The sequence below is a fragment of the Patella vulgata genome, chromosome 9 (genome assembly GCF_932274485.2).
Source record: "Patella vulgata chromosome 9, xgPatVulg1.2, whole genome shotgun sequence".
In the NCBI taxonomy this organism is placed as follows: domain Eukaryota; kingdom Metazoa; phylum Mollusca; class Gastropoda; family Patellidae; genus Patella; species Patella vulgata.
This window is the reverse complement of record NC_065887.2, coordinates 18,505,469-18,531,482: the sequence shown is the minus strand read 5'-3', so window position 1 is coordinate 18,531,482 and position 26,014 is coordinate 18,505,469. Positions and strand designations below refer to the sequence as shown.

Genomic DNA, 26,014 nt, shown 5'->3' with positions numbered 1-26,014 from the left:
AGTAGACCCTAGCGTCGCTGTCGGGGCAAAATTTTCTTCATAGCACACCACATGTGCGTTATGCTGTCTTCATTAGCTCAGATGGTGCAGATCAGTGACATGTTAAACCCCTTTTCATTTATTTCAGTTAGAAATATGATGATTGTAGTTAAAAGCATGTTTAGTTGGTAGAATATATGTAGTTGACCTAATAATTTTTGTGGAAACATATCTTTAATTTGCTTCATGCATTTTGCACAGGAATAAATATATCAGGATAAACTTTAAAGTAATATATCACCTTACAAAAATTATTTGTTCATTGGTCATATTTCACAAATTCATGATAAATTGCAGTAGATCAGATTTTGATACAATAAACTTTTTTCTTAGAAATCTGATTTAGTCACACATATGTTTACCAGGATCTAAATAGAATTAATTTCATGGATACTTCCCTCTAATTATAGAAACATGTCAATGCCATTAAAAAATTAAACTGATCTTGTACTTCATGATTCAGATAAAACCGAATGTAGAAAAAACAACAGAAGGATATAATTCATATCAGGTAAAAAAAAAAAAGGGGTTAATGGATAATGTGCTGGTCCTTTAGTGCAATTTTTGTTTGTGGCTGTGTGTGGAGTTTGTTTTATTTAGTACCTATATAATATCCATCCCTGTGTATTATTATTTAATTTTTATACCTTGAGTTTTTATATTTGATTTGGTGTTATAATTTTGGTGTTATATATTCTATCATCATGTCATATTTGTATTTATAGTATTGTTAATGCATTCAGTTGATAAATCTGTTAACTGGTATATTGCCTTGATTGTTTGGTGTTTTATTGTAATATAGTCATGTTTTTTGTGTACTGGCTGTGGCGTGTTTTATTTCTATACTCGTCTATACTCTTCATACTCTATATACTCTGTACCTTTTCTATGCTAAATTTTATGTTTGTAAGGGGTACACATATTTATATGGCTTATTTATCGTGTTTGCATCCCGATCTATAGCTTGATGATAGGTGAAAATGCCCAAACACCCCAGGCAGTAAAGGTGATCCACATGTACTTGTTCCGAACCAGGTGGAATAGTCTGGATTACATTCACGATTCATAATCAAATCAATGAATTTTATAGGTTTCAGTACAATTTGAACTGCATTTTGTACTGTACATGTATATCCAATCTATTTCAGTGCAGAGTTTGCTTATATTGTCTATTTATTGCGCGTAGGGGTCTTTAGCAGGGGGAGGAAACTGGAAGACCCAGAGAAAACCTGTGAGGTTGGACAGGCAACCCTATCCCTTGTCACATACAAGCGGAGAATTGAAACCACGCCACTTCACTCAATGACATTGACCGTCTGATCCAACGTGCACATGTTAACCATTTGGCCGCCCAACACCCCTGAATAACCAGGAGGTCCAGGATTCGATCTGGGGTTGGTCAAGAAAGATCCCAGGAATTTTCCAGTGTGGTTTGCCCTTGCCAGTGGGCGCAGGACGGAGAACCTGGAATGGAAAATCGTCTAGTCATTTGGATGAGATGAAAAACCAAAGTCCAATGTTCACATTGGAATTCAAAATAAGAGTAGGCTGAGGTGCCACTGTCCAGGAAAAATTTCTCATAGCACTTTCATTTCATTTATGCCTTAAAATATAATGCCAGATTGTTAATAACATAGCGTTTGTCATGAATCGTAATTGCCACTTCTCCAAAGAAATTGTGTTGGCATTTCAAGGAAAAAGCTATCAGTTTTTGATATGATAGCTTGATTATTGATTACCCAGACTCCTTGAAAAAAATGAAAGAAAAGTGATATAATTCTAACCAATATATCCCTAGACAGCCCAAATCCATCAGAAACTATTAGTCCCTAGACTGCCTCAATCCACCTGAGTCATTCAAATAGCTTTCCCTATTGTAGTTCCATATATTAATTACTTGGGGCACCACAGCTAATCATATGTCTCGGGCAGTTTGGGGCAGTCTGAAGAGCACTAGTTTCAGGCAGATGCAAGCAGTACTAGTGCTAAGGGGTTAACTCATTGTAGTTTGATTAAAATTAGATATCAATTCTATGTTTCATTAGGTTTTTTTTTACATCTGACATACATGTATTTGCTTTGAAGTCAGTGTACAAATCAGATGAACTGAATGACAAAAGAAAATACGGTCATTGGGGTAGGCAGCGCTGCGTTTAATGGTGAAACATGAGAATTATAAAACCCAAAGATAGTGACTGATGGGTTTAGTAATGAAAAATTAAATTGATCAAAATTTTAATATGAATTTAATTATTATGTATCTCACAGTAGCTCATGTAATGGTAAAGGTAATCAAACCAATACTTTATTTCTGCAGATCGTCATTTGCATTTTTCAGACATCTAATTTTTCACAGCTTATAATTCACATTATGTAGCCTACTGAAGTCAAATTATTTAATTAAAAAAACAAAACCAGAATTTCAAAGATAGATACCCTCCTGGCTTGGATTAAAAAAGAGGCCCCTCAAAAGACTGATGGAAAACTTTTGTAAATATTGAACGGAATGAACCAATTGTGTACTGTTATTCCTTTTATTCACAGTATCGTAGTTTGCAAGGGATTTGTCACTCAAATGATGATAGTCACTTTAATGATAGCCAGTTTATGGATTTAACTACAGTAAACTTCACATAAGTCGGATTCATATAAGTCGGATCTTCACTCAAATCGGATCAAAATGTTTGGTCCAATTGATCTAAATACGGCTTTTTTCCTTCACCTAAGTCGGATCGGTAGTATGTTCAGAATTTGACTAAGTCAGTTTTCGTCTCAATGGTCTAAAATGCTGTTAGGTATTCCATGCACAGAGCCCCGAAATACTTTCCCGTATCATTTTGACTCAAATCAGCCTATTTGACGCGACGCAGTAATAGTATTTTCCAGGAAAATGCAGGCAAGTTTCAAAGATAGCCACAAAACGTAAGTTACCACTTGCACCAAAACGGAAATTATCTACTCGAAAGAAAAACGGAAGTTATATACTCGCACATACGAACAAAAGCTTGAAATGTGCCTTTGAATCAATTATTATCCGGCTCTTGCAGTTTATTTCTAATCGAGCTAGATTGAATTTCGGTCTTCGGTTAACTCAGATCTTCACTTAACTCGGATAAAATTTGTCAGTCCACTTAGATCCGACTTATGTGAAGTTTACTGTATAAATTTTAAACAATATTACTGAATAATTTATCAGTTTAACACTGTACACAACAAAATGATCAAAGCCTTTACAAGAAATAAAACTTTCATTAATTTCATTACCGAATAGAGATAATTATAATTTATGATATCAACTTAAAGCAGCTTTAAACCAAATTTTTAGCAGTGGCACAGGAACCTAGTAAGCAATCTTTTTGACATGTGCTCATCTCATTTGATTCGCCACTGGTCACTTGACGCCTTTAGAGTAGTCTCCAGCAATGAACCCATAAAACATGTACAATCAGGTATATTTCAGTGGCCAGGAGTACAGAATCTAGTCGATTCCTGCAGATATACTAGAAATTGACTCAAGAAATTAGGATTTCCCAAGGGTGGGGAGAGAAGAAACCCCCACCAACACTACCCTAGAATTACAAAGTCTGTCTACCCACACAAAATATAGGTCCCGTGCCACTGACTTTTTGTATTATATTTCTTATTGGACCAAGAAATAAAATAGATACTACATGTATATGTTAACTTAATCTATTGATATTTTGATCATGGTTACAGAAGTATGAAATAACTAGCCCCAGTTTACCTTTTCGCACAATCTATGTATCTGTATCATTAAAGCATATGATTAGGTCAGATTTGAAAAGGTTCTTGTAACTATGAAAGGCTATATGATTGTATTAGATTTATATAAACATTCTATAGTATATATGTTTTATATTTTACTTATGAATAATATCCAGGTGTTAATGATGTCTCTCTCTATATATAAATAATTGAAAATGGTTATTAATAATGGCTCAGTGGTTGTAAATTAAGTAAATCTTTATTTATGTGTGGCAGTTTACAATATATATAATCTTATTCAAGGCCAAGTTAACTCTGGAAATCTATGTTAATAATGGAAAATGGTCATCAATAATGGCTTAGTGAATTGTAATGAAGTAAATCTATATAGAACAAAGTCTTACTCAAGGCTAAATTAGTTCTGAAAATAAGATATATCTTTTTGAGTAATGAAAAAATGGTAATTAATAATGGCTGGGTGAGGTAAATCTGTATTTATGTGTGACAGTTTACATTAAACAAAGTCTATTAGAGGTAATCCCTTTTCTAATCACACGGAATCTGTAAAATATGATTTATCGTGTAGATAGCCAAACAGTCTAATGACTTCACTGTTAAACTGATTCTGGTCACTTATGAACCTAGGCCTTTTACTAATGAACATGTTTTTCACTAAATCATACAAATGATCCTATTACTCTTAACTAATGTTTAGTATGTATAGAAAGCGGTTAGAAATTATACAGTAGTCATTAATTATAACCAGGTCTGTAAAAGATGCAACTTCTAGTGTAAAAGTGTGACCAATTCAAATGTCCGTATTGAATACAAACACCTAACCAATAGTGATGCATATCTTTCAAAAACACGTCTTAACACCATAGTAGCATAACACCTACTTGAATACTGCCTGATTATTAACAGTTTTAACTGACTAGTAAACATTATGTATACTATTCAAAAAAAGTAGGGGATATTTGATTTTTAAGTGTTATTAAAGTCACCTAATGAAACTGACGAAGAAACAAATGACAAAATGAAATGAAGTTCACATTCATCGATTTATTCCAATGATCGTTAGACTAAGTAAGGCACAGACTGACCATTATAAGGGTAAAATGATACCCGGGGTCAAACAGCAAAGTTACCACAGCATCACAACCAAGTCAGTAACGGGTAAATCCTCCTCTGTTTGCCAAACAAGCATTGATCCGACGTGGCATACTCCTAATGAGACGTCTAAGGTCATTTTGGTCCAGATTGTCCCATTCCTGTTGCAACGCAGCAGCAAGTTCTTGGACATTGGCAGGACGTTGTTGACGTTGACGTAACCTCTGTCCAAGCATGTCCCAGACATGCTCGATGGGGGAGAGGTCGGGACTCAGTGCTGGCCAAGGTAATGTGGTGATGTTCTGTTGTTGGAGGTAACCTGTAACGATCCTGGCCCTGTGACATCTTGCGTTGTCATCCTGGAAGATGAAACGGCGGCCATGACGTCGTGCGAACGGCACAACATGGACTGCCAAGATGTTGTCCCGGTAGTACTGGCCTGTAACACGCCCTGCAACAACATGTAAAGCCGTTCTTCCAGCAACAGTGATGCCTCCCCACACCATAACAGAACCACCCCCAAATCGATCATGTCTGATGACGTTAACGTCTTGGAAGCGCTCGTTTCGACGACGCCACACCCTCCTACGTCTGTCCAAAAAATCAACAGTGAACCTTGACTCATCTGAAAACATCACATTGCTCCAGCGTCGATTATCCCAGTGTTGACGATCCCTACACCAACGGCGTCTTGCCTGAATGTGATGATCTCTCAAACAAGGGATCACGCGAGGACGTCGGGCGCGAAGGTGACCCCTATGTAGTCGAATCCGAATCGTCTGGCCACTCACTCTCACACCAGTGTCTGTTTGAAGACGAGCGCTGATCTGATTTGCTGTGATGACACGATTTCTCAAGGCCAAGGTACGGATAAATCGATCCTGGGCTTGAGTTGTCGCCCTTGGTCGACCTGAGCGTGGTCTGTCCTGTACAGATTGTGTATCACGGTATCTGGACCATAGCCTGCTTATGACAGACTGAGAAACATTCATCGTCCGCACCACAACCGCCTGTGTTGTGCCGATCTGTAGCATGCCAAGGGCACGTAACCTTTCATTTTGGGTAAGCCGACGCATATCAAAATTTGTTTTCTGGTCACTAAAACAATTAAACTGATGTTTCCACCCTGGAATTCAATGCCACAATGACTGTAACATTCAAAGTCAGAGTCGTGCAAATCTTGGGTTGGACCCCCATGATGATCCCAACCATCACCTGCATTCCATGCGGTAGCTATTGGTGCGTTTGGGCGTCACATGTAACTGGAAATGTTTCTTCTGTTAGGTTCTATAGTGACTTTTTTCGTAGTCATTTGCATATTTTAGTATTATGCCCCCAAAATCAAATATCCCCTACTTTTTTTGAATAGTATATATAAAATGACGTCATAGATCTGTTTGTCGTACATTTTCATTTGTAAAGCTATTTCTTCATAGTGAAAGATATCAACTTTATAGTGTTTGAAAGTCCATTATTTCAATGTCCTATTATTTCAAACAATCCGGTTATATTACGGATATTTGAAAATATCACTAGTCAGTTCTATTCTTCTATCTATATACCACCCTATCTAGGTTGGGGGAGGGGTTAAGTGGTCTAATGCATGCGCTGTAGATAATGTATGTCATTGAGTGGCGTGGTGTCGATCCAACATTTGTACGTGGGTTATCTCTCCTTACCTTACCTCACCATCAAGTTATCTATGTGTAGAAGAGGGCTACAAGATAGTAAATGTCTGTGCATGTATTCCAAATAATATAAAACAACAAGGCTATATATAAAGTAGATAATGAAACGGATCTAGATTGACAGTTTATAGATTGACACCAAACCTGATTTATGGTTTGATTAATTCTCACCTGTTGTTTTTACCTGAGGTTAGAACTTAGTACATGTAAATATTGACTACTCCAGTTCCTTGAAGAAAAATAAAGAAAAGTGATATATTAATACCAGTACATCCCTGGAGACACAGAAACTGCTGTTTCTTATTAGACCTTATCAAGCTAACTGAGATATTATATTATAGGACCATTGAAATAAATATTTGTCACGATCCCTAAACAACTTAGGTTTCTTAGTTCATTATAATTTGGGGGGTTGGATGGCCGAATGGTTAGCACATGCACGCTGTGTCATAAGGTCTGTCATTGAGTCAACTGATGTAGTTTTGATTCCCCAGTTGGTATGTGACATGGAGTAGGGTCGCTTGCCCAACATCATGGGTTTTCTCCAGGTCCTCCAGCTTCCTCCCACTGTAAAAGACCCCTACACGCACACAAATTATTGAAATAAAATTGAACCATATGTTAGTCCGGAAATGACCTCTCTCTCATAATTTGTTACTTTTTTAAAATTATGTTATCTTAATACTTAAAATTGGGGTGTGGTAGGATTGAGAGAGGGAGAGTGGTCTATAATGCTTTAGATCCCACAGTCAAGTGATGGGTATGTGACGGGCAAAAGCTTTTTTTGCTTAATCTTATTGGTTTCCTCTCTGTCTACTTTTTCCTCACACTGCTAAAGTTCCCTACAGGTATATGATAATTCCAAAAATGGATGCTAAACCCCAGCCTTCTTAATTAAACTACCTGTAGAATAATTGTGTTCATGACATAAAGTTAATGTATATTATGGTAATTCCAAAAGTTGATGCTAAACCCAAATTTTCTTAATTAAAAACTACCTGTAAGATAATTGTGTTCGTGAGGTAACCCTAGGCCATATTATGCACTAATGTGGTACTGATTAATATTTAAAGAGGTACTAGCTCTTTTGACATCTTCGAACCAGTAGGTAAAATATCATTTTCTGTCTAACATGATTATCTGTTTATGTCAGAGATGTTTAATTTAGATTTAATGTAAAATGTGAAGCAAATCTTCCCATATATGTTATGGGGAGTTGGGTAGTGGTCTAATGTGTGCATTTTAGATCATAATATCTGTCCTTTTATCCCAAGCTTGTATGCAACAAGACCAATCTTTTGAATTAGCGAAGTATAGGATTAGTTTGAAAATGAAACCAAAGGTTTTGTTTCTGTCCATCTGTCGGTCAGTTTTGTTTTCCAGAATTATTTTTTGTAGTTTATTAAAATGAAGTAGGCTTACACAGCTGTATATAGCAAAGTTACAGATCAAATTTACATTTCTTGGGATTCCATTGCTGTTTTTTTTTTTTACTGAATTAAGGCCATTTTCAGTCAAAATTCTGTTTAGGGACTCTGCTGTAACCAAAGTTATCTTTGGCCGTTTGGTTTGCATATATTGCAATACTTTCCATTCATCATATCTTTGGAACTTACATTCGTTTTAGGCATCCAACTTCCACAATGTAGTGTCAAAGAATTTGAATTCTCAAATGAAGATCAATGACTTTAAACTGTACATGGATCATGTTTAGATTTGTCAATAATAAGGTGTATTGATGGTTATTTTGGATATATATACACCTGTAATTAATTTTATTTTCTTGGTGAAACTGATATGTTTCTTTAAGGTGTACATGAGAAAGGTTTATCTGCTATGTTGATGTTTGTGTAATTATATTTAATGTTAATTGAATGAGGAACACCTGCTGTATGTCTTGTAGTGCTATTTGTATTAATTATCAAACTTTATAAATAGTAATAGGAACTTAGGAAGGGCATGGGAACTGCACCACGCATAGTAACTAAATAGAAACCCAGACAACAACCCACAGACACATCAAATACACAGCCATTGTAAGTCATAAATAATAAAAGTATTACCAAATCAAGTTAATGGATCTGGAGGTCAGCCATAAGATAGCTTGAATTTATGATTTAGCACAGAAGCAGCCACACTCACCCTCACTGTACGTCTGTACCCTTTAATTGTAGAGTAAAATGCTTATAGTCTGTTGCTATTGATAATTGTCTTTTCCCATGACAGTAGGCAAATGTTTGAAATATGATATAATTGAATAACTACAGTTGTGCGAACTATTTTAAGAATATGACTGGGATGGAGCCAAATGTTGGCACTTTAACAGATTTAGCATCAGTTATTCTACAAAAAAATTGACATAAAATGTTCACTAAAATAAAATAAGACAATAGGCATTATATGGACCAGGGAATGTTGATGACACCGTTGAAATTCTGACGTCATATCAAAAATGCATGGAACAAGCATCAAAGTTTCATATCAATTGTACTTGAATTAGCAGAGCAAAAACAAGAAGAATGCTAGCGCTTGGGGACCAATTCCTGTTCCAAAAGGACACTTGTCTGAAGATTTTGATAAATTATAGCATAAAATTAATATTAAAGTTAGGAATATTATTAGTAACTTCAAAATGTTACCAGCCTGTGTATTTTGTTTATCTGAGATCAGTCAGGTATATATCTTATTAAAAAGAGTATGACAAGTTTTTGTATTATCTCCATTCTTAAATCAAGATTTGAGTATTTTACACATTTAACTTTATTTATTGTGTATTTAGGTTATTTTTTTTAAATATCTTGTTTGATAGTATGTAAATAGACTGAGAGGTAAATTCTCCAGCTGGTTATTTTCACTTCCAGTCAGTCAAGGCTGGTAAATAAAATGGAAACAAGAACCATGGTTAATATGCATTAAAATAATGTAAGCACATACATACAGCACTATTCTTTAAATCCTTAAGTAGTCTAAAAGCACATAAGTATGTAATATTAATGTATGTAAAGTCATTTATATTCAATTTTTAAAACACAAATATTGTAATTTCTAATCAGTTGTTGTTTTGTAGGATATGTTTTTCTGTGTCAATTGCAAATGGTACCCGAAACCATAGAATAAAGGACTTGTGTATTGATTATAAAATGTTCATGTGTCTTAAATATTGAATGTTTAGGATCCCATATTTTCATGGCAAGATAACAACATTCATATTGATTGAAATGATCAAATGTTAAATTCTAATTCATGTTTTTAATTTTGAATATTATGGAAAACATTGAGTTAGAGGTTTAGCTCTTTTAACATCATGTTATGATGTGACGTAACTGAAAAAGTTGTTAACCATGGTGATGGCTATCTCTAGATCATTCCACTGAATGATCGGATACCATGAAATGGTCAATTTATTCAGTTTGCATGTACATGTACTTCTTTCTGACTGTTCTCTCTGCTTTGATGTATCATTTTGTTTTCTTGCTACTAACAGCTTTTAATTTGATAGAGTGCTTATATTAATGGCACAAAAGCTATAACTCACATGCAGTAGAACTTCTTTAATACTTTTAGTTACTGGTCACTATGGACACCAGTTTAATGAGTGTATTTCTACTGTAGCTATTTTAATATTGAAATTGAACCCATAGCAGGCTTGATCTCGCTTTAACTACGTACATCATATCAAGGCCTTCGCGTAATACCCTGCATATTTCGGCACTAATTTTGATTGGGTACAAGCCCAGATTGTGAGCCTATCAAAGTCCTTGATTGTCGTGAATACCAAGTCTCGCGCTTTCCAGCTAAAATGTCTATATGTGATAATCGAGTTGCAAAGTTAAAGGTTCGTTCAATGTCATGGTTTCCGTGGAGGTCGCTATGTCACAACCTCTGATTGGGCGCTACTGTTCACGTGTCTGTAGATGATATAGCTATAAGTTCGAGAATTGTAAAGTAATCTAGCAACGGCCAGATGTTGTAAAACTCGCAGGAACATGCTGGGCCCCATATAATGATAATCGCCTATTGGTGACCTGTTTCCCGTGGTTGTGGATATTCTAGGCTATTCTATGCACAGAGCTAGATCCCCACATTAACCTTGTCATAAGGACACTAGAAGAGTGTTAATCCTTTGGAACTTGTAAAATTTTCACATAACTTTTATTTTGATCCAAAATTCTTTTATTCAGCCTTTTTTTGAGAATTTTCAAGCAAATGGTCTTCTGCTCAATGATCATTGATGGCTGTATACAAAAATTTATGTGGACAAAATTCTTCAACAAGCAATATTGCAATTTTAGAACCAGGATCTATTTTAGCTAAAAAAAATAATGCTTTATTAGAAATCATACCAAAAAGATCTAGTCGCAAGTTTTTTAATAGCACATTGACTTGTAAATTTTTGTATTGGGTACAAAATGTATAAATTAACCTTCAAGATCCAATTACTATATCATTTTGCAAAAAAATGCAATAAATTTCTTTTCCTATTTTAAGTAAAGAAAAGAAAAATCATTTGAGCAAATTGGGTTTTTGTTTGGAAATAGAGCTATTTATGCTTTTACTATTTTCTGTCTCTCTCAGCCTTTTTCTCTCTTTTTTTTTACAGATCCACCCAAACAACTAGAACTTGGCAACGCTACTAAACCCAAGTCTTCAAGATTCTGGCTTTCCTAGAGACATCTTTAACTGCTTAAAGCTTTATTTACTTCAAACTTTAAACTTAATTATAGCTTTCTTATAATTAGTGCTTTATTGCTTTTATTATTAATTATCTATATATTAAATTATTAGCTTCAATTAAACAATTTTCTATCTATTTACATGTACATGAAATTATTTCTGTATGAAAACAGTATTGTAGAAATTAGATTTTGTATATGACTGGAATAGTTTTGAGATAATTACGGCCTAATGTTTCTGTTTTAAGTTGTTCTTATGTCGGGCTTATGATATGTAAAAACTAGTTTTAACTGGGTTAACTGTGACTGTTAAAGGTCAAGAAAAACTGATCAGTCGGAATAAATTGGGTAACATGAGATTTTGACCGCCAGTAACTACCTGGCAATGGTTTCACAAAGCATTGTCGAACTAAAGTTAAGAAATTACTCAATGTTCGATCACCATTTATGAGAAATATCTCATATAAAGGGCTATATTTTAGTTAAAATTTTGAGTAAATTCTGAACTTAAATTTGATAATGCTTTGTGAAACCACGGCCAGGACTTATCCAGGCTGGACAATATGGCAGGCAGTGAGGCACCAGAGAAAAAATGACTGACAAGGTTGGATTTGTGCCGGACATTGTCTGTGATAGATAGCTTATTTGTAGGCTTGACTTGTTTTTAGTGAGTTATCCATGTTCTATGGTGATGTAACTTCATCTGTGTTTGGCAAGTTTTAGCACAGGCCCATCTAGCAGGCACAACTGTTTACAAGTCTCAATGAGTAGGATGCTGGCTCGCTAACCATGAGGTCCTGTGTTGGGGGAGAAAGTTCATCAGGAGTTTCTGGTGTGGTTACCCCATATCAGTGATGTAGAACAGAGGGCCTGGCAAGAGACAACAACGTATAGTTGTTTGTATGGGAAGAAAAACCAAAGTCACATGTACACATTGCCGTGCATGTAAAAAAAACCTTGACAGTTGGAATTCGAAATAAAAGTAGGCCATAGCACCGCTGTCTGGGCAAAATTTCCCTCATAGCCATCTGCATGGCATATGCCTGTCTTCAGAGCAGAACAACAGGAAATTAAACCCCATAATACATGGATGTCGCCATTTTGAACATCATATAGATCTGGCCGGCAATACTGGTCTATTAAGCCGCTGTTGATATTAGCATGATTACAATCCGTACCAACCAGATCATTTTTATCAATTTTTAATGGTTTCTGTAGTGTCATAACTGTGATATAAGCATGGCTTGAAACAGAAAAAGTTACTGTATGAAGGTAACATTGTAAAAATTAGTTGTTTTTTTTCTTTGAATACACCTGTGATAGCCGTTAAAATGTCCAAATTTAAGATCAAACAGATTGATGGAGACTTGTTTTAGCAAATACTTCAAGAGAAGAAAGTTGGTAGAAATACAATTACGTGGTTAAAAACTTAATATTGAAACATTAAGAATAGATAGTAGATGGTATGTTAATTTCTCAAGCATGGAATTATCTGTTGGGTCTCATGTACGAAATCGAGAATTTGTAGTTTTAAAACATATGGTATATCTGCTGAGTGAAAACAAAACTGCAAACCTTCTGTTAAATATCAGCCAAAAACAGTTTTTTAAAATTTAGGAAATCGGCTGACATTTAGGAAATCTTGGTAGCAGTATCAAATTCTATAAGGAGTTATTGTTTCAACAAACGGTAGTTCTTTGAATTTTCTTTGTTGTTTGAAAGGTACATGATGCAAGTATTTTTTTCCATTCTATTTCTGTTCTTAAAGAAACAAAACCACTTTAATGAGTCTTCTATTTATTTTGTCAAACCCACTTCAAAAACCAGTTCCGTTTATTTGTCAAACACAAGTTCCATTTATTTGTAAAGAAGCTATTATAAGGATTAGCTCAATCTGACTAAAATACAGATCTATATTTCGTTTCATTTTTTATACTTTCGATGGCCTACACATATACATGAAGATCTAACTGGTTGTACTGAAAGGTCGCGTCGGGTCGTACGAGCGGCTTTTGACCCTATGACGTCAGACATTGATTAATCAATCAGCGTTGACGTTTCTAGTCGTTTACCCACAGTTCCGTGCATCAAACGCCAAGAACTCGCCGTAACATACCGTTTCATTGGTTAATCCCTCACTTCAACCAGAACGCCGGTACTATAACAACTATAAAAAAAAACAACGAAATAGGATCTGTAATCAGATTGGGATTACCTACGCTATACATACTTGCGGTGTTCAATAATATACTGAGGCACAATGAAAGGGCACCTATTACGAGACATAATGAATATGAAATGTGATTTTGTTTAAACCTTTTTTAACAATATTATATAAATTTTAATGTGGCCGCCATTTTATATCTGCTGGTATGACCTTATATACTCAAGGAAACTTATCTTTCAAGGTGGAGTCTCATCAGATTTCACGGGACACTGTAAATAAAGTTGTATTCCACAATGTCAAAATGTGATGATATAGCTTATTTAAAATTACCTGTTTAAAAATTAAAAATCAACAATCATGCTAATTTCATTATGTATATAGCGATGGTTATCCAGGCACATACAATATGGAAAATTTGTGGAATTATGGCACCAACACCACATGGATTCTGAAAATTTGCATTTCTTTGAAACAGTATCATAGATCTTCAAATACAGCTAAAGGTTTATAAGAATTTTTCTCCCCAAATTAACTAAAATATATCTGGGACAGCTGCTTTAAAACCCTTGTTGTTTCAAGCCCATGTGTGAAATACAGTCTTAAACACTAACCAGATTTTTAACTTTTATATTTAGCACTATTTCAACCATTTTGGTTTACAAGAATTTCAGCTTTTTGACCTTATCAAAGTCTGATTTTGATAATGGTGTATGATCATGGGCTTAAACTAAGGGCAATTGGCAGATACAGGATACTTTGTAAGGGGAAGGGGGTGGGGGTTTTCCTCCTCTAGGAAATTTAGAAAAATTGGGGTTTCAGTGGCTGTTTTTGGCACACATATGAACCTGAATGTAGCATTTATATGAGCTATAATCACCCCGAACAAAAAAAAAAAAGATAAAACATTTACATGTTAAATGAAAACAGAATAATTAGTGAATATTTCATACTGGTATTTTGCAGGGGGGTGGGGGTGGGGACCTGGATCCACCACTGTAAATAGCGACAACAGTAGAGATTTTTGTGAAACTCAGTTTGATTAACCTGTGAATAGGACTGATTAAAATGAATACGCTAGTATCCATCTTGTCTTACCTAGTAATATTCACCTATCTTGTACAACAGCCTGTAAAATGATACATGAAATATAAAACACAAACTCTACACATAAAAAGTTTTCTTTTGAAAAATCATAACCCTCATGCTTCAATGTACAGGTATTCATTTACATTACCAGGCGTATAGAATATATGCATGTATCTACAATAGTCTACATACTGTTTTATATGATTATGCTCTTTAAATAATAAACCCCAAAAAGTTTCATATAAAAAATTTTCTTTCAAAACATTTTTAAATCTCATGCTTCAGTGTAGAAGTATTGATTCAGGTTACACAGGGTGTAGGACATGCATATATCTTACATCTACATTAATCTATGTTATCTACATGCTCATGAAATAAATAAAAAATATCAGATTAAAATTGTATGCCTGTATGTGTTCTACAATATATACCTGAACAGTATTTTATTTAAGTCTTTCAAAAAAAAAAAATTTGTTTTTTAAAAAGAAAATTTTTTATGAATGATATTATTTGAAAATGAAGTGGTATATGGGTTATTTACAGATGTGTTACCACATCCTTTGGGCAATGTGCCAAGCATACATTATTTATATGAATGATATTATTTGAAAATGCAGAGGTCAATATTCAGGTTTAATATACATATGTAAGGTCATCCTTTGGGCAATGTGCCAAGCATACATTATATATACTAGGTGAAATTTCGGACCCACGTAACGTATTTCATTGCAAAGCACATGCGAATGTCTGTACTTTAAGTTGTTTAATGATCTCAAGCTTAAAGACATTGCTTAATATATTGAAACAACAACTCGGGAACAACTCTCGCCCTCGACCATTAAACCGCTTGTGGAAGGGGTTAATTCCTATTTTGACATGAAATCCACATTAAAATTTATTTTTATGTTCTTCAGCTTTGACTTGATGTGAAAGGATTCTAGAAAATTTTTTACTAATTTTTTTTTTAAAATTGTATTTGATGTGGGGACATTTTTAGACAAAGGCACTGATATTTTTAAATTGTTTTTATTTCACTAAAGGGAAGCATCATTCTGTGATGATATTTTAACTAATCAAGAGTTATACAGTTCAGAAAGGGATATTTATAATTTATACAGTAAATTTCATTTAAGACTTGTGTACAAGCCAACTCTGGGATCGAACCCAGACCTCCTGACTGGTGAGCAAACGTCTTACTCACTCCCATCATCTATTGGTTGGGATTTCCCTTCCATTCCATTGGCAAGCATTTTTCTAACAATACCTTTTGATTATTTATAATATACAGGACAGTATCCCTTTAAATGCTCAATATAGTACATTCATTTTGCTCAACCAAATAACTTTTATTCAATCATTTAATTTACTAGCTTTCTTTTGTAAGATGTATATTATTGCTTTAATTTTGACGTTCCATCACTTAATTAATTGTGAACTTTCCCGAATAAACCATATAATAGATAAATGTATTAAAATAACATAATATAAAGAAAAACATACAATAGTTTATCTATATTCCAGAGTTGTCACCCATTAATCTTCTGAATTGTTTTAAATTTGGGAGAAAATCAACTTGCTTTTTTGAGTAAGCTTTAATTCTGTGTAAATGTGTTCTTGTCTCTCTTGATAGAAAGTTATTTTCAAGATGTCTAATTCTAGAGTTATCTCCCATTAGTCTCCCAATTGTTGGTAAACTATATACTGGTAAGTGTTGTGATGCAGTATATTATGGTATTGTAATATAATAATATATGTAATGTGTTTATCAATATTTGCGTAATGTCTCATTATTTGATTATACATATATAATATATATAGATATATTGTTGTAATATGTTGACAATAAATAATTGTAGTTTTAAAATACTTCATTTGAGAACGTCTATTTAACTTTGAAAAGAAGTTGGGGCTTGGTGACCACAGTGGTTCTGTGAGTAAGTCACTGGCTCACTAACCAGCAGGAACTACGCTTGATCAATGTTGTTGACTGAGAAAGTGCGATATCACTTCCGTGGAAGCAGACGTTAAAGCACCAGGTAGTAGTAGTAGTAGTAGAAAGTGTAGTGGTGCAGAAAAAAGCATCTGGTTGTTCGAATGGTATTGAAAAGTCATGTTCACCCTTATTCTCTTTGCCATGTACGTAAAAAAAAATCTGTCTTCATTAGCCCAGTTGGTGCAAAAAAATAGGATGTGAAACCACAATGTTGGGTTGACATTTGTGTATTTAAAAGACCAATGTATCTATGATACCCCCCCCCCCTTTGTGTCGCACTTTTTAGATTTTACCCACATTTTGCAATACTTCATGGGGAAAACATTAACCATCTAGCCGGAGTCTACATCGAACAACAATCCTGGTCATGCTGACAAAATAGAATTCAAAAATGAAATCCCAAGTCAACATGGTTTATATGTTGATGAACCTCATCTATCAGTTTGTGTTTTTATCAATCTATGAGATTGCATCAGGGAAATTAAGAATGAATGAATGACATGAAATGGGGTTTAACCTCTTGAGTTTCTGCATGAACCGGGCTAATATAGACAAGCAAATGCCATGGGAATTTAAGAGACATTTTCTAAAATAATAATAAAATTGAATCTGAATATGCATGAAGATATATCTAATTGTGTATGTCATTCAATCTAATACTTTTAAAATGTCCAACAAATCTCTTCTTGTACATGTTGTCATGGATACCATGGCTAAGTGCAGAATTTGTTGCGGAGGTGGGCACACTGTGACAGCTCTTAAAATACACCACTATACAAATAATATGGTCAATGGGTGGAATATTTGAATTGTTCAAAAAACCTACATATCATGACATTAGACACCATTCTTGTCTTTATTGTCTTCCCTGTCAATTTTAGAATCGGTGCAAGTTCCCAGATTCGGGATAACAGAATTGTGAAGTCTCATTTGACCAGAAGTAAAGAGGACATCTTACTTCAGCCGACAACAGTATTCTTTATTCTCCAATTTATTGGTGCACCCACACTGATCAGCAGGGGGATCACGTGGCTAAGTGGGTAAGACGCTAGCTCGCTAGCCTGGAGGTCGGGTGTTCGATCCCTGCATTGGCCGAGAAAGTCCACCCAGATTTTCAGGTGTGGTTCAACCTTGTCAGTGATGTAGGAGGGAGGGTCTGACAAGGAAAGCTGTCTAGTCGTTCGGATGGGACGGAAAACCGAGGTCCCGTGTACACATTGGCGTGCACGTAAAAAATCCCTTGGCAGTTGGAATTCGATATAAGAGTAGGCCGTAGTGCCGCTGTCCGGGCAAAATTTCCCTCATAGCACACTGTATGGCGTATGCCTGTCTTCATTAGCCCAGGTTAGGAGCAGAACAGTAGGACGTTAAACTCCATTTCATTTCATTTCATTTCTGATCAGCAGGGAATATTCGCTAGGTCGCTACAATAACTGAGAGGGATGACATCAGTGTGGCTTAATGAGCTCATGATATTAACTTTTTTCCACCTTCAAATTAAATTCTAAAACATGTTTTTGAAGTATTAGAAAAATAAATAAAAGTGTTTAAAGTATATCTCCTATTTAGTGTAAATGGGTTTATAAAATGAACAAAAAGGCACCATTCTGCATGCGCCATATAGCCAATGATGGATGCGGGTGACATGACATCACCTGTAGAAGGCATACTTGAACTTATAAAGGTCAGTCATCTAATACAGAGGTATAAAAAGGCTTTCACAATACCTATATGTGAAACGGTTTGGGGTCCCTCCTTTTAAAACATTCCTTCAAACACTGGTCCCAATGAAAGCCAGTGGCACAACCAGCCTAAATCTACATTGTGTGTCCTTGTTAGTTACTTAGTGAGGGTAAAAGGTATTTCTTCCCCCAAGACTCAGATTCGTTCATAATCTACTGAAAATGAACTGATATCAAAATTCTCCAGATTAGATGCTACTCCAATATCTAAATGACTGGAAACCTGTTTTCACAGAAAACCGACATGCCTTGTGTACTGTTTTTGTTGCATTTTCGTTACTTTGCAAATGAAAAAAGAACAAGATTCTCAATCCAGGACATCAACGGAGGGTATGACTGATCAAGGAGAAATTTTAATACTTGATATGTGTAGATCTGGGGAAATATCTATTTTGAAATAATTGAAAGGTTTCACCACGGTCAGATTTATAGCTTTATGTTAAACATACATTATGCAAGCACTAAATCTGCCTATTGCAGGTCTTTCCTTAGGCCTGAAATGTTTTCTTAATTATTAATTAGACATTAATTAACTTATCCAGGCCATAATAAACTCTTGATAGCATCAGATTTCTCCGATATTAATAGATTAGAACATTTCAGCCATATATTGATTTAAGCTAAAAATGGAGGAGCGAGACTTAGCTTCGAACAACCAGTACGGCGGCTGTATTTATTGCACACATCTTGTCAAACCTTCAAAGGCTAATATCTTCACTTGCAATAGAGTAATTTGAATGAAATTTTCAAATTATTCATTTTACATTATCTATTTTCGAGCAAGAATGGCTAGCTCTTTATCTAAATCTTGCATAATGTATCTTTAACCCTCAAAAGAGTATGGTGCTCCCTTATTGGAGATTGGAGTCAAAGAATTTTCGTTCTATTAGAGAGTTTCAGCAACGGCCAAATTTACTTGCACCCATGTTTAAAATTATACTTAATATTAGCACCAACAAACATTGTGATTTTTATTAGGAGGACACCCCCGTTACGAAAATTCTCTTGAGTGGCTGCCGAATGTTATACACATTTTAAATATTTGGTATCTTTCCAAATGTAACCAGTTCCAATACCAATTAGTAATAAATTATTTATTATTGATAATATTTTTGTTGTATATGTATATGGGTGTTTGGGTTTGGTTTTTGTTATTCATTGTAGGGCCGCATTTTGTGGGTTCTCGTTCAGTCAACATTTGGTTAATACGTCACTGGTTAATGGTTAATCTGTCACTGGTAAAAAGTCTGTGGTGACTGGCTTTCCATAATGGTTAATCCAGGCCTGGGCATTACAGTCAGACACACAGGGAATATATACAATTAAATACTTATTGTATAATTTCTCTATTTTTCAGAAACAATTGGAATACAGGGTGAAAACCACAGTCCATTACGACGTCTGTCTTCATTCTTTACAGTCAAGCGATCCGAATCCATACCGGACTGCACCAACACCAATAGAAAAGTTTCCACGAGTAGCATAAAATCTGCAGACTGCGGGTATGGACCAAAAATGAACTTCAAACGTGGGAAAAGTTTAACCGAGTTAATGCGAACTTTACCAAAAACTACAAAAGGGAGCTCAGTCATCCGAAGGGATGGTTCCGTAGTTATCATGAAAGCAGGGAAGATTGTAAGCGTTCGTGAAGCGAAGAACTTCACCCATGGTTTACCGACTATGGGTCGGAATACGAATGGTTCACCGCGATTTACAAATGGAAATTATAAGCGGGACCTTCATGATGAAGAATATAGTAATGGATTTGAGATGAAAACGGTGCTACCGAGCTCTCCTCTCAATACTATTTATAGTGACAGTAATGTTCATTTATCAGATAGTGACGAGGACCAATCCATTCAAGAGGTACCATCTAGTGAAGCTCCAGATGTTGTTTTTGACTTTAATGAACTTGATACAGAGCTCGAGGCATCTGACATAATGACAGAGGAAGACAATAATATTTTATCGCAAATGTCGTTAACGCCCCATACAAAACGTGAACTGACCAAGAGTGCTGTGTGCTTAAAGACTGAATCAGTATGTGCCAATAAGACGATCCCCGAAAAAGTTTCACAAAAATTAAAAGCTGCTTCGGTTTCCAGTTTAACTAGGTTACGCAACCTTGAAATCCCCAGTATATTTGGAAAATCAGGCAGTGAAAAAAAACTAAACCTCTATGGATCGCCTTTGTTATTAAGACGGTTGGAAAATAGAAAGTCGTCGCTGCCTCTCTTGGGTGATCAAGCAAGCGAAATATAATATCTCTATGGGTTTTTTTTTAATGTAGCCGCAGAAATAAATTTGTCAAGTTTTATTCTTTCTGTAATTCTAAAGGCCTGCACACGCCCAACATTATTGGTCGTCAATTTTCCATTAGGTCAAAAATAAAATATACCCGTGTTTAGGTTTATCTGATTCTGATTATTATTTTTTTGAAGATGGTTTAAACGGGCATGTAGTCGATGGAAATCTTTGTTGTGCGCAGGCCCTTAAATTTGTTTTAAGAAATTGTTTATAGGGTAAATTTATTTTTTTAATAGAATATATCAAACTGTAATAATTGTGTATAATTAAAACAATAATTTTAAAAAGCAAACGTTGTGCGGATAAAACTACTAAATTTAAAACTTAATTCAATACCTCCATATTAAGTCGTTTAAAATGCACGTTAAATTATATTAAAAGTATATAATTTAAATACTACAATTGATGAGAGCTATACAAGCAATATAAGCAATAGAAGATATTAAATGCACATAAGTCGAAATGGTAAGAGCTATACAAACAGTAGATATCAAATGCACATGGAGGCTATACATAAAAATAGTAGATATCAAATGCACATACGTTATATTCAAAAACTGATGAAGGCTATACAAAAAATAGTAGATGTCAAATGCACATAAGTTAATTTCTACAACTGATGAAGGCTATACAAAAAATAGTAGATATCAAAGGATGCTTGGGTTGGGGATTACACCCATTATTCTGAGATCGGAATAAAATCAAGTCCACCCTGTGGTGCAAGATACACCCCATTATTCAAGACAATATTACACATGTAAAAAAATACAATGATATCTACAACTATTTGTATAGCCCTCATAAACTAACACATCTAGTACTTAGAATAAGGCTATTTTTTATTTTCTGGAGCTGTCAAGCCAGCAAGAGTGTTATTGTCCCTTTAATGTTTGTAAACTAACCTAGTCTTTGTATCCCGCGCGGATTTCGTTTCCGGAGTATATCTCATAAACTGTTGAAGATATCTTCATGAAACTTTGTACAAACATTAAGCTGTTATAGTAGTTGTGCCTTTTGTCAATTTGGAATTTCTGGCATTTAATATTTTTTGTGTTTAAAGGGCAAACATAGGCGTACGAGGCAGGGGGGCAGGGGGGGCAGCTGACTTTTCGGGCAGAAGGGTAAAGTGAATAAAACACTAATTTTACTGGCTGGAATAGCAGTAAAACGCGTTTGCGGCCGTCAAATATTCCAAAATTTTCTTTGGGGGTCCATACAAGGTCAGTTCTGCTTTTTCACCTCTCAAAGAAAACCGGCGCCACTGTCTGTAAACCTGAAATTTTTTCGGGCATTTCTAGTTTTTTTTCCCTAACTGTCATTGAGCCCTAATAAAACACTAATTTTACTTTTCTTTTAATTGAATACCACAAATTTGTACTGAGTTGACTATGGATTAAAACATGGTTGGAATTCAGAATGGGATTTCGGTCACAAAAACATTGGATACTTTTGGAGTTGCTTACACGGGCTAGAATAGCAGATAACGCATTTGCGGTGGTTAGATTTTCAAAATTTTGTTCAGGGAGCGTGAGGCCCCAAGGGTGAGGCCCCCCATACCCTGCGACGATTGATTGGTTGTTTGGAATTCGGGTCAGCCAGGTAGGCTATATTGGACCAAATTGAAGTTGCTGTATTTACAGACTGGAATAGCAGGAAAACACGTATGCGGCTGTTAAATTTGCAAAATTTTCTCCAAATGGTCCCGTCTCCATGGACTGTAAACGATTGATCTTTTGATTGGAATTCGAGTCTGCCATCTTAATTAGGCTATATTAGACCACTTTGAAGTTGCTTTGATCACGGACTGAAATAGCAGGAAATTATGTTTGCAGCCGTCAAATGTTCAAAAATTTTCTTGGATGTGGGGGTGGGTCGGGGGGTACAATACAAGGGGAGCACTGCTTCTTCGCCTCTCGAGGAATATCGGTGCCGCTGTCTGTACACCCGAAATTTTTTCGGGCATTTCGGGTTCTGCCCCCCCCCCAACTGTCATCGAGCCCGTACGCCTATGCATGGAAACAAATTTGACTTAGTTTTTAGTGTTCAATTTTGTTTCTGGAGCATTTCTCATTAACCATTCAAGATATCTTCATGAAACTTTGTACAAAGATCAATCTATTGTAGTAGTTGTGCCTGCTGCTAATTCAAAATTTCTGGAATTTCATAGAAACAAATTTGACTTAGTTTTTGGTGTTCAATTTTGTTTCCGGAGCATATCTCATAAACCATTCAAGATATCTTCATGACACTTTGTACTTTGTACAAACATCAACCTATTAAAATAGTTGTTAATTTGGAATTTTTTGGATTTAATCATTTTTGTGTTTCCATGGAAACAAATTTGACTTAATTTTTTATGTATAAATTTGTTTCGGGAGCATTTCTCATAAATCACTCAAAATACCTTTTTGAAACTTTGCACACACATCATCCTATTACAATAGTTGAGTCTTTTGCTAATTAGAAATTTGTCGTATTTAATAATTTCTGTTTCCATGGAAACAAATTATTCTCTGAATGATTTTTGAATTTTTACTCCACATTTGAATTAGTTTTGGGTATATGATTATTATTCTAGAGCATATCTCAGAAACTGTTCAAGATACCTTTAACTTTATAACACTTTTACATTCATCAACCTATTATTTTATTTTCTGATGACCGTCCTTCTGTCCCAATTTCATTTCCGGAGCATATTTCATTATCCATTCAAGATATCTTTTTGAAACTTTGTACAAACATCAAACTATTACAGTATTTTATTTTCTGATGTATAAGCTTATAATGTTTAATATACAGCTGCTCATTGAGGTAGGCAAAGGTTGTTGTGCAAACCTTACAGGGAGTAGCAACCGTGCCTTGCCGAGCTACCGTATTTGAATATTCCAAGATGTTGTTTTTACTTTTTTTTCCTTATGCCTTCCAAACAAGTGCAAGGACGCAGGATGGTGATGACTAGTCATCTTCATGTATTTGAATTAATGAGAGCGTGCGTGAGTTTATCAGAGAGGTAATCCATAATAGAAAGATGAGAGACTGTGTTATATATGGATTCATTATTATACATGTTTGAACAATATATCTTAAGATATCGATTTCTATAAATTGTCATTGGTTACACCCAATAATTCAATAGATAACCAACGAATGGGGTGATGACAATGGTTATCTTTAAAACTATTGTGTTACAAAATGTATGCAGATGATAACGGTGAAGATTAATCAGGTATTTTCAGGAGAAAACATGTTGATAGACTTAATGCAACGTTGTCCTTACAAATCTTCCAGGACGCCAGTATATATTTGTATTTTATTTATTTATTCTTTCCATTATAGAGATCTTAAATTAGTTTTAAAATTGTACATTGTTTGAAATGCTGTTTGGTTTGCTGACCCATCACCATGGGTACAAGCTTCCAGTCATTCATTTGTAAATAAAACCACGTTTGGGGTGCTAATTGTTAATTAAGGCAAACAATTTGTAATTCAGACTAGGTGCAGTTGAATCTATTTCAAAACTGAATATAAATTTAATATGAGAATATTACCCTTTAAAGAAACTAATAACTATTGATTTGAATGAATTGTTTACAAGTTTTCACCAGTGCAGAAATCCAATCGCATGTCTTAAGTGATAAACTAGATAACGGAAGTTGTCGTTATTGAGATCTGTTTAAGTGGAGCATGTTTCAATTTCAGGAAGCCATTTATAGACAGTCGTACAATAGTTGAATATAAGAACTTACAAGTCAATAGGTCTCCCCCTTTCAGATCTAGATTATATGCAAAACATATATATTAATTTTGTAAGGAGTGTACTGACATAAAGAGTTTCAAATAAAAAAAGAAAGAAAGAAAAACGCAAACCAATCAAATAACTTTGCACCAAGTGCTAACAAAACAAAATGAAAATCTGATTTTTTGTTGATCGTTAGATAATGCCGGACGTTTTTTTTTTATCATTTTTATACAAATGTTTTGAAAGTTATTTGTAGACTTTCGACGAAGACCATCGATCACAGCGTGTTCTAATTGGTTTGATGCATACATCAATAGGTTTTACGCCCTACATTATTTTAATAATCGACAGTCACGATGCTAAATACAAAGCCATCGACTGGAAACCATATTTAATCTACCAAGGAAAATATAATTAACAAAAACATTATATCGTTTGCGATACTTCAACGAAACGATTAGACAATCTACAAATTATAACGTGACCGCTATTATCACATATATAGTATTTTTGAAAGAAAAAGTTGAATGTACAGGCGCTGGTAAGTGGCAATACCGGGCGACCTAACGTCAAACTTTCTGTCTAGTGTTCTATGAATACAAATTTGTTGGCTATTTAAAACCCGTCGATTCAAGCCAGTGAATTTTCATAAACAATATAAGTAATTCATTCTCTGTCAGTAATATATAATCAACCATCAATCTGATTAAAACACAGATCCTATTTCGTTTCGTTTTCTTTTAATAGTTTTAGGCCACTTGTCTTTACTAGGTTACACTAGAATCTGGAGGAGTTATTATATAACCTTTGTTCTGTTTGGTAGATTAACCAACGAAACCGTTTGTTCCGGCGAGTTCTTGCCGTGCGGAGAACAGAACTGTGGGTATCCCACTATAGAAACATCAACGCTGATATCAAATGTCTGACGTCATAGTGTCAAAAGCCACTCGTATGACCCTTGACACGCCCTCCCACTACAATGTAGTAGAGGTCATCGATCGGAGCAGAACAGTAGGAAGTTAAAAACGAAGCGAAATATAGATCTGTATTTTAATCAGACTGAATCAACCATCACAATAATTTCAACCAGATCTGGACACTAAATCCCACTACCATCAATCTGTGGATTTTCTCGGCCAACGCAGGGATTGAACACGGGATCTCCAGGTTAGCGAGTAAACGTCTTGCTCACTGAGCCACCGTGGCTCCCGAAGTATTAATGATATAGTAATAAGGGACATACAATCTATAATGCTAACGTGTATAAAATATATTGTGGGCGTATTGTACAATTTGTGCCTATAATTCTGTTTTTCCTAGTCATTCTCTTATATGTGAACTAATTACCGTACTAAGATGAAATATATGACGACATATTGCAAAATAATATGGAAAGTGTCATAATTGTGTAATAAAATCGATTAACGTGTGTAATTAATACTCTAATTATGTTTATTTTGCATGTATATTTTGGTTTATTTTGCAAGGTTTATTTATTTTACTATTTGAAAAGAGATATTGGGGGTTTGAAATCATTTAAAGCCTACTTTTAAATTGAGCCATGTTCAGTTTCATTAAGAAGGATTAATAGTGTACTTTTTGTGTCCAATCTCAATATATGTATTTTAATTGTTCAGCTTTTACATGCCATTGATCTCAATATCTGAACAGAAAATTTTACGGTAATCAGAGCCTATTTTAAGGTTTTATTGGCGAAGCACGGATTCCGGAGTTTTGGGAGTTC

General features: G+C 34.9%; 1 protein-coding gene across 6 annotated transcripts in view; it reads left to right on the top strand.

Moving 5' to 3' along the window:
- LOC126831977 (octopamine receptor 1) overlaps positions 1-24,685 on the top strand; it is a 76,204-nt gene extending 51,519 nt beyond the window's left edge. For 3 of the 6 annotated variants that reach the window (XM_050562647.2, XM_050562648.2, XM_050562649.2), the window contains exon 4: positions 19,582-24,685. In XM_050562647.2, the coding sequence (XP_050418604.2) occupies positions 19,582-20,486 (905 nt within the window). In that variant the 3' untranslated portion in view covers positions 20,487-24,685. Of the gene's footprint in view, positions 1-502; positions 551-11,163; positions 16,363-19,581 lie in introns of those variants that run through there. The other 3 variants (XR_008789231.1, XM_056103185.1, XM_056103184.1) reach the window with 3 other exon arrangements.
- The last annotated feature ends 1,329 nt before the right edge of the window (positions 24,686-26,014 follow it).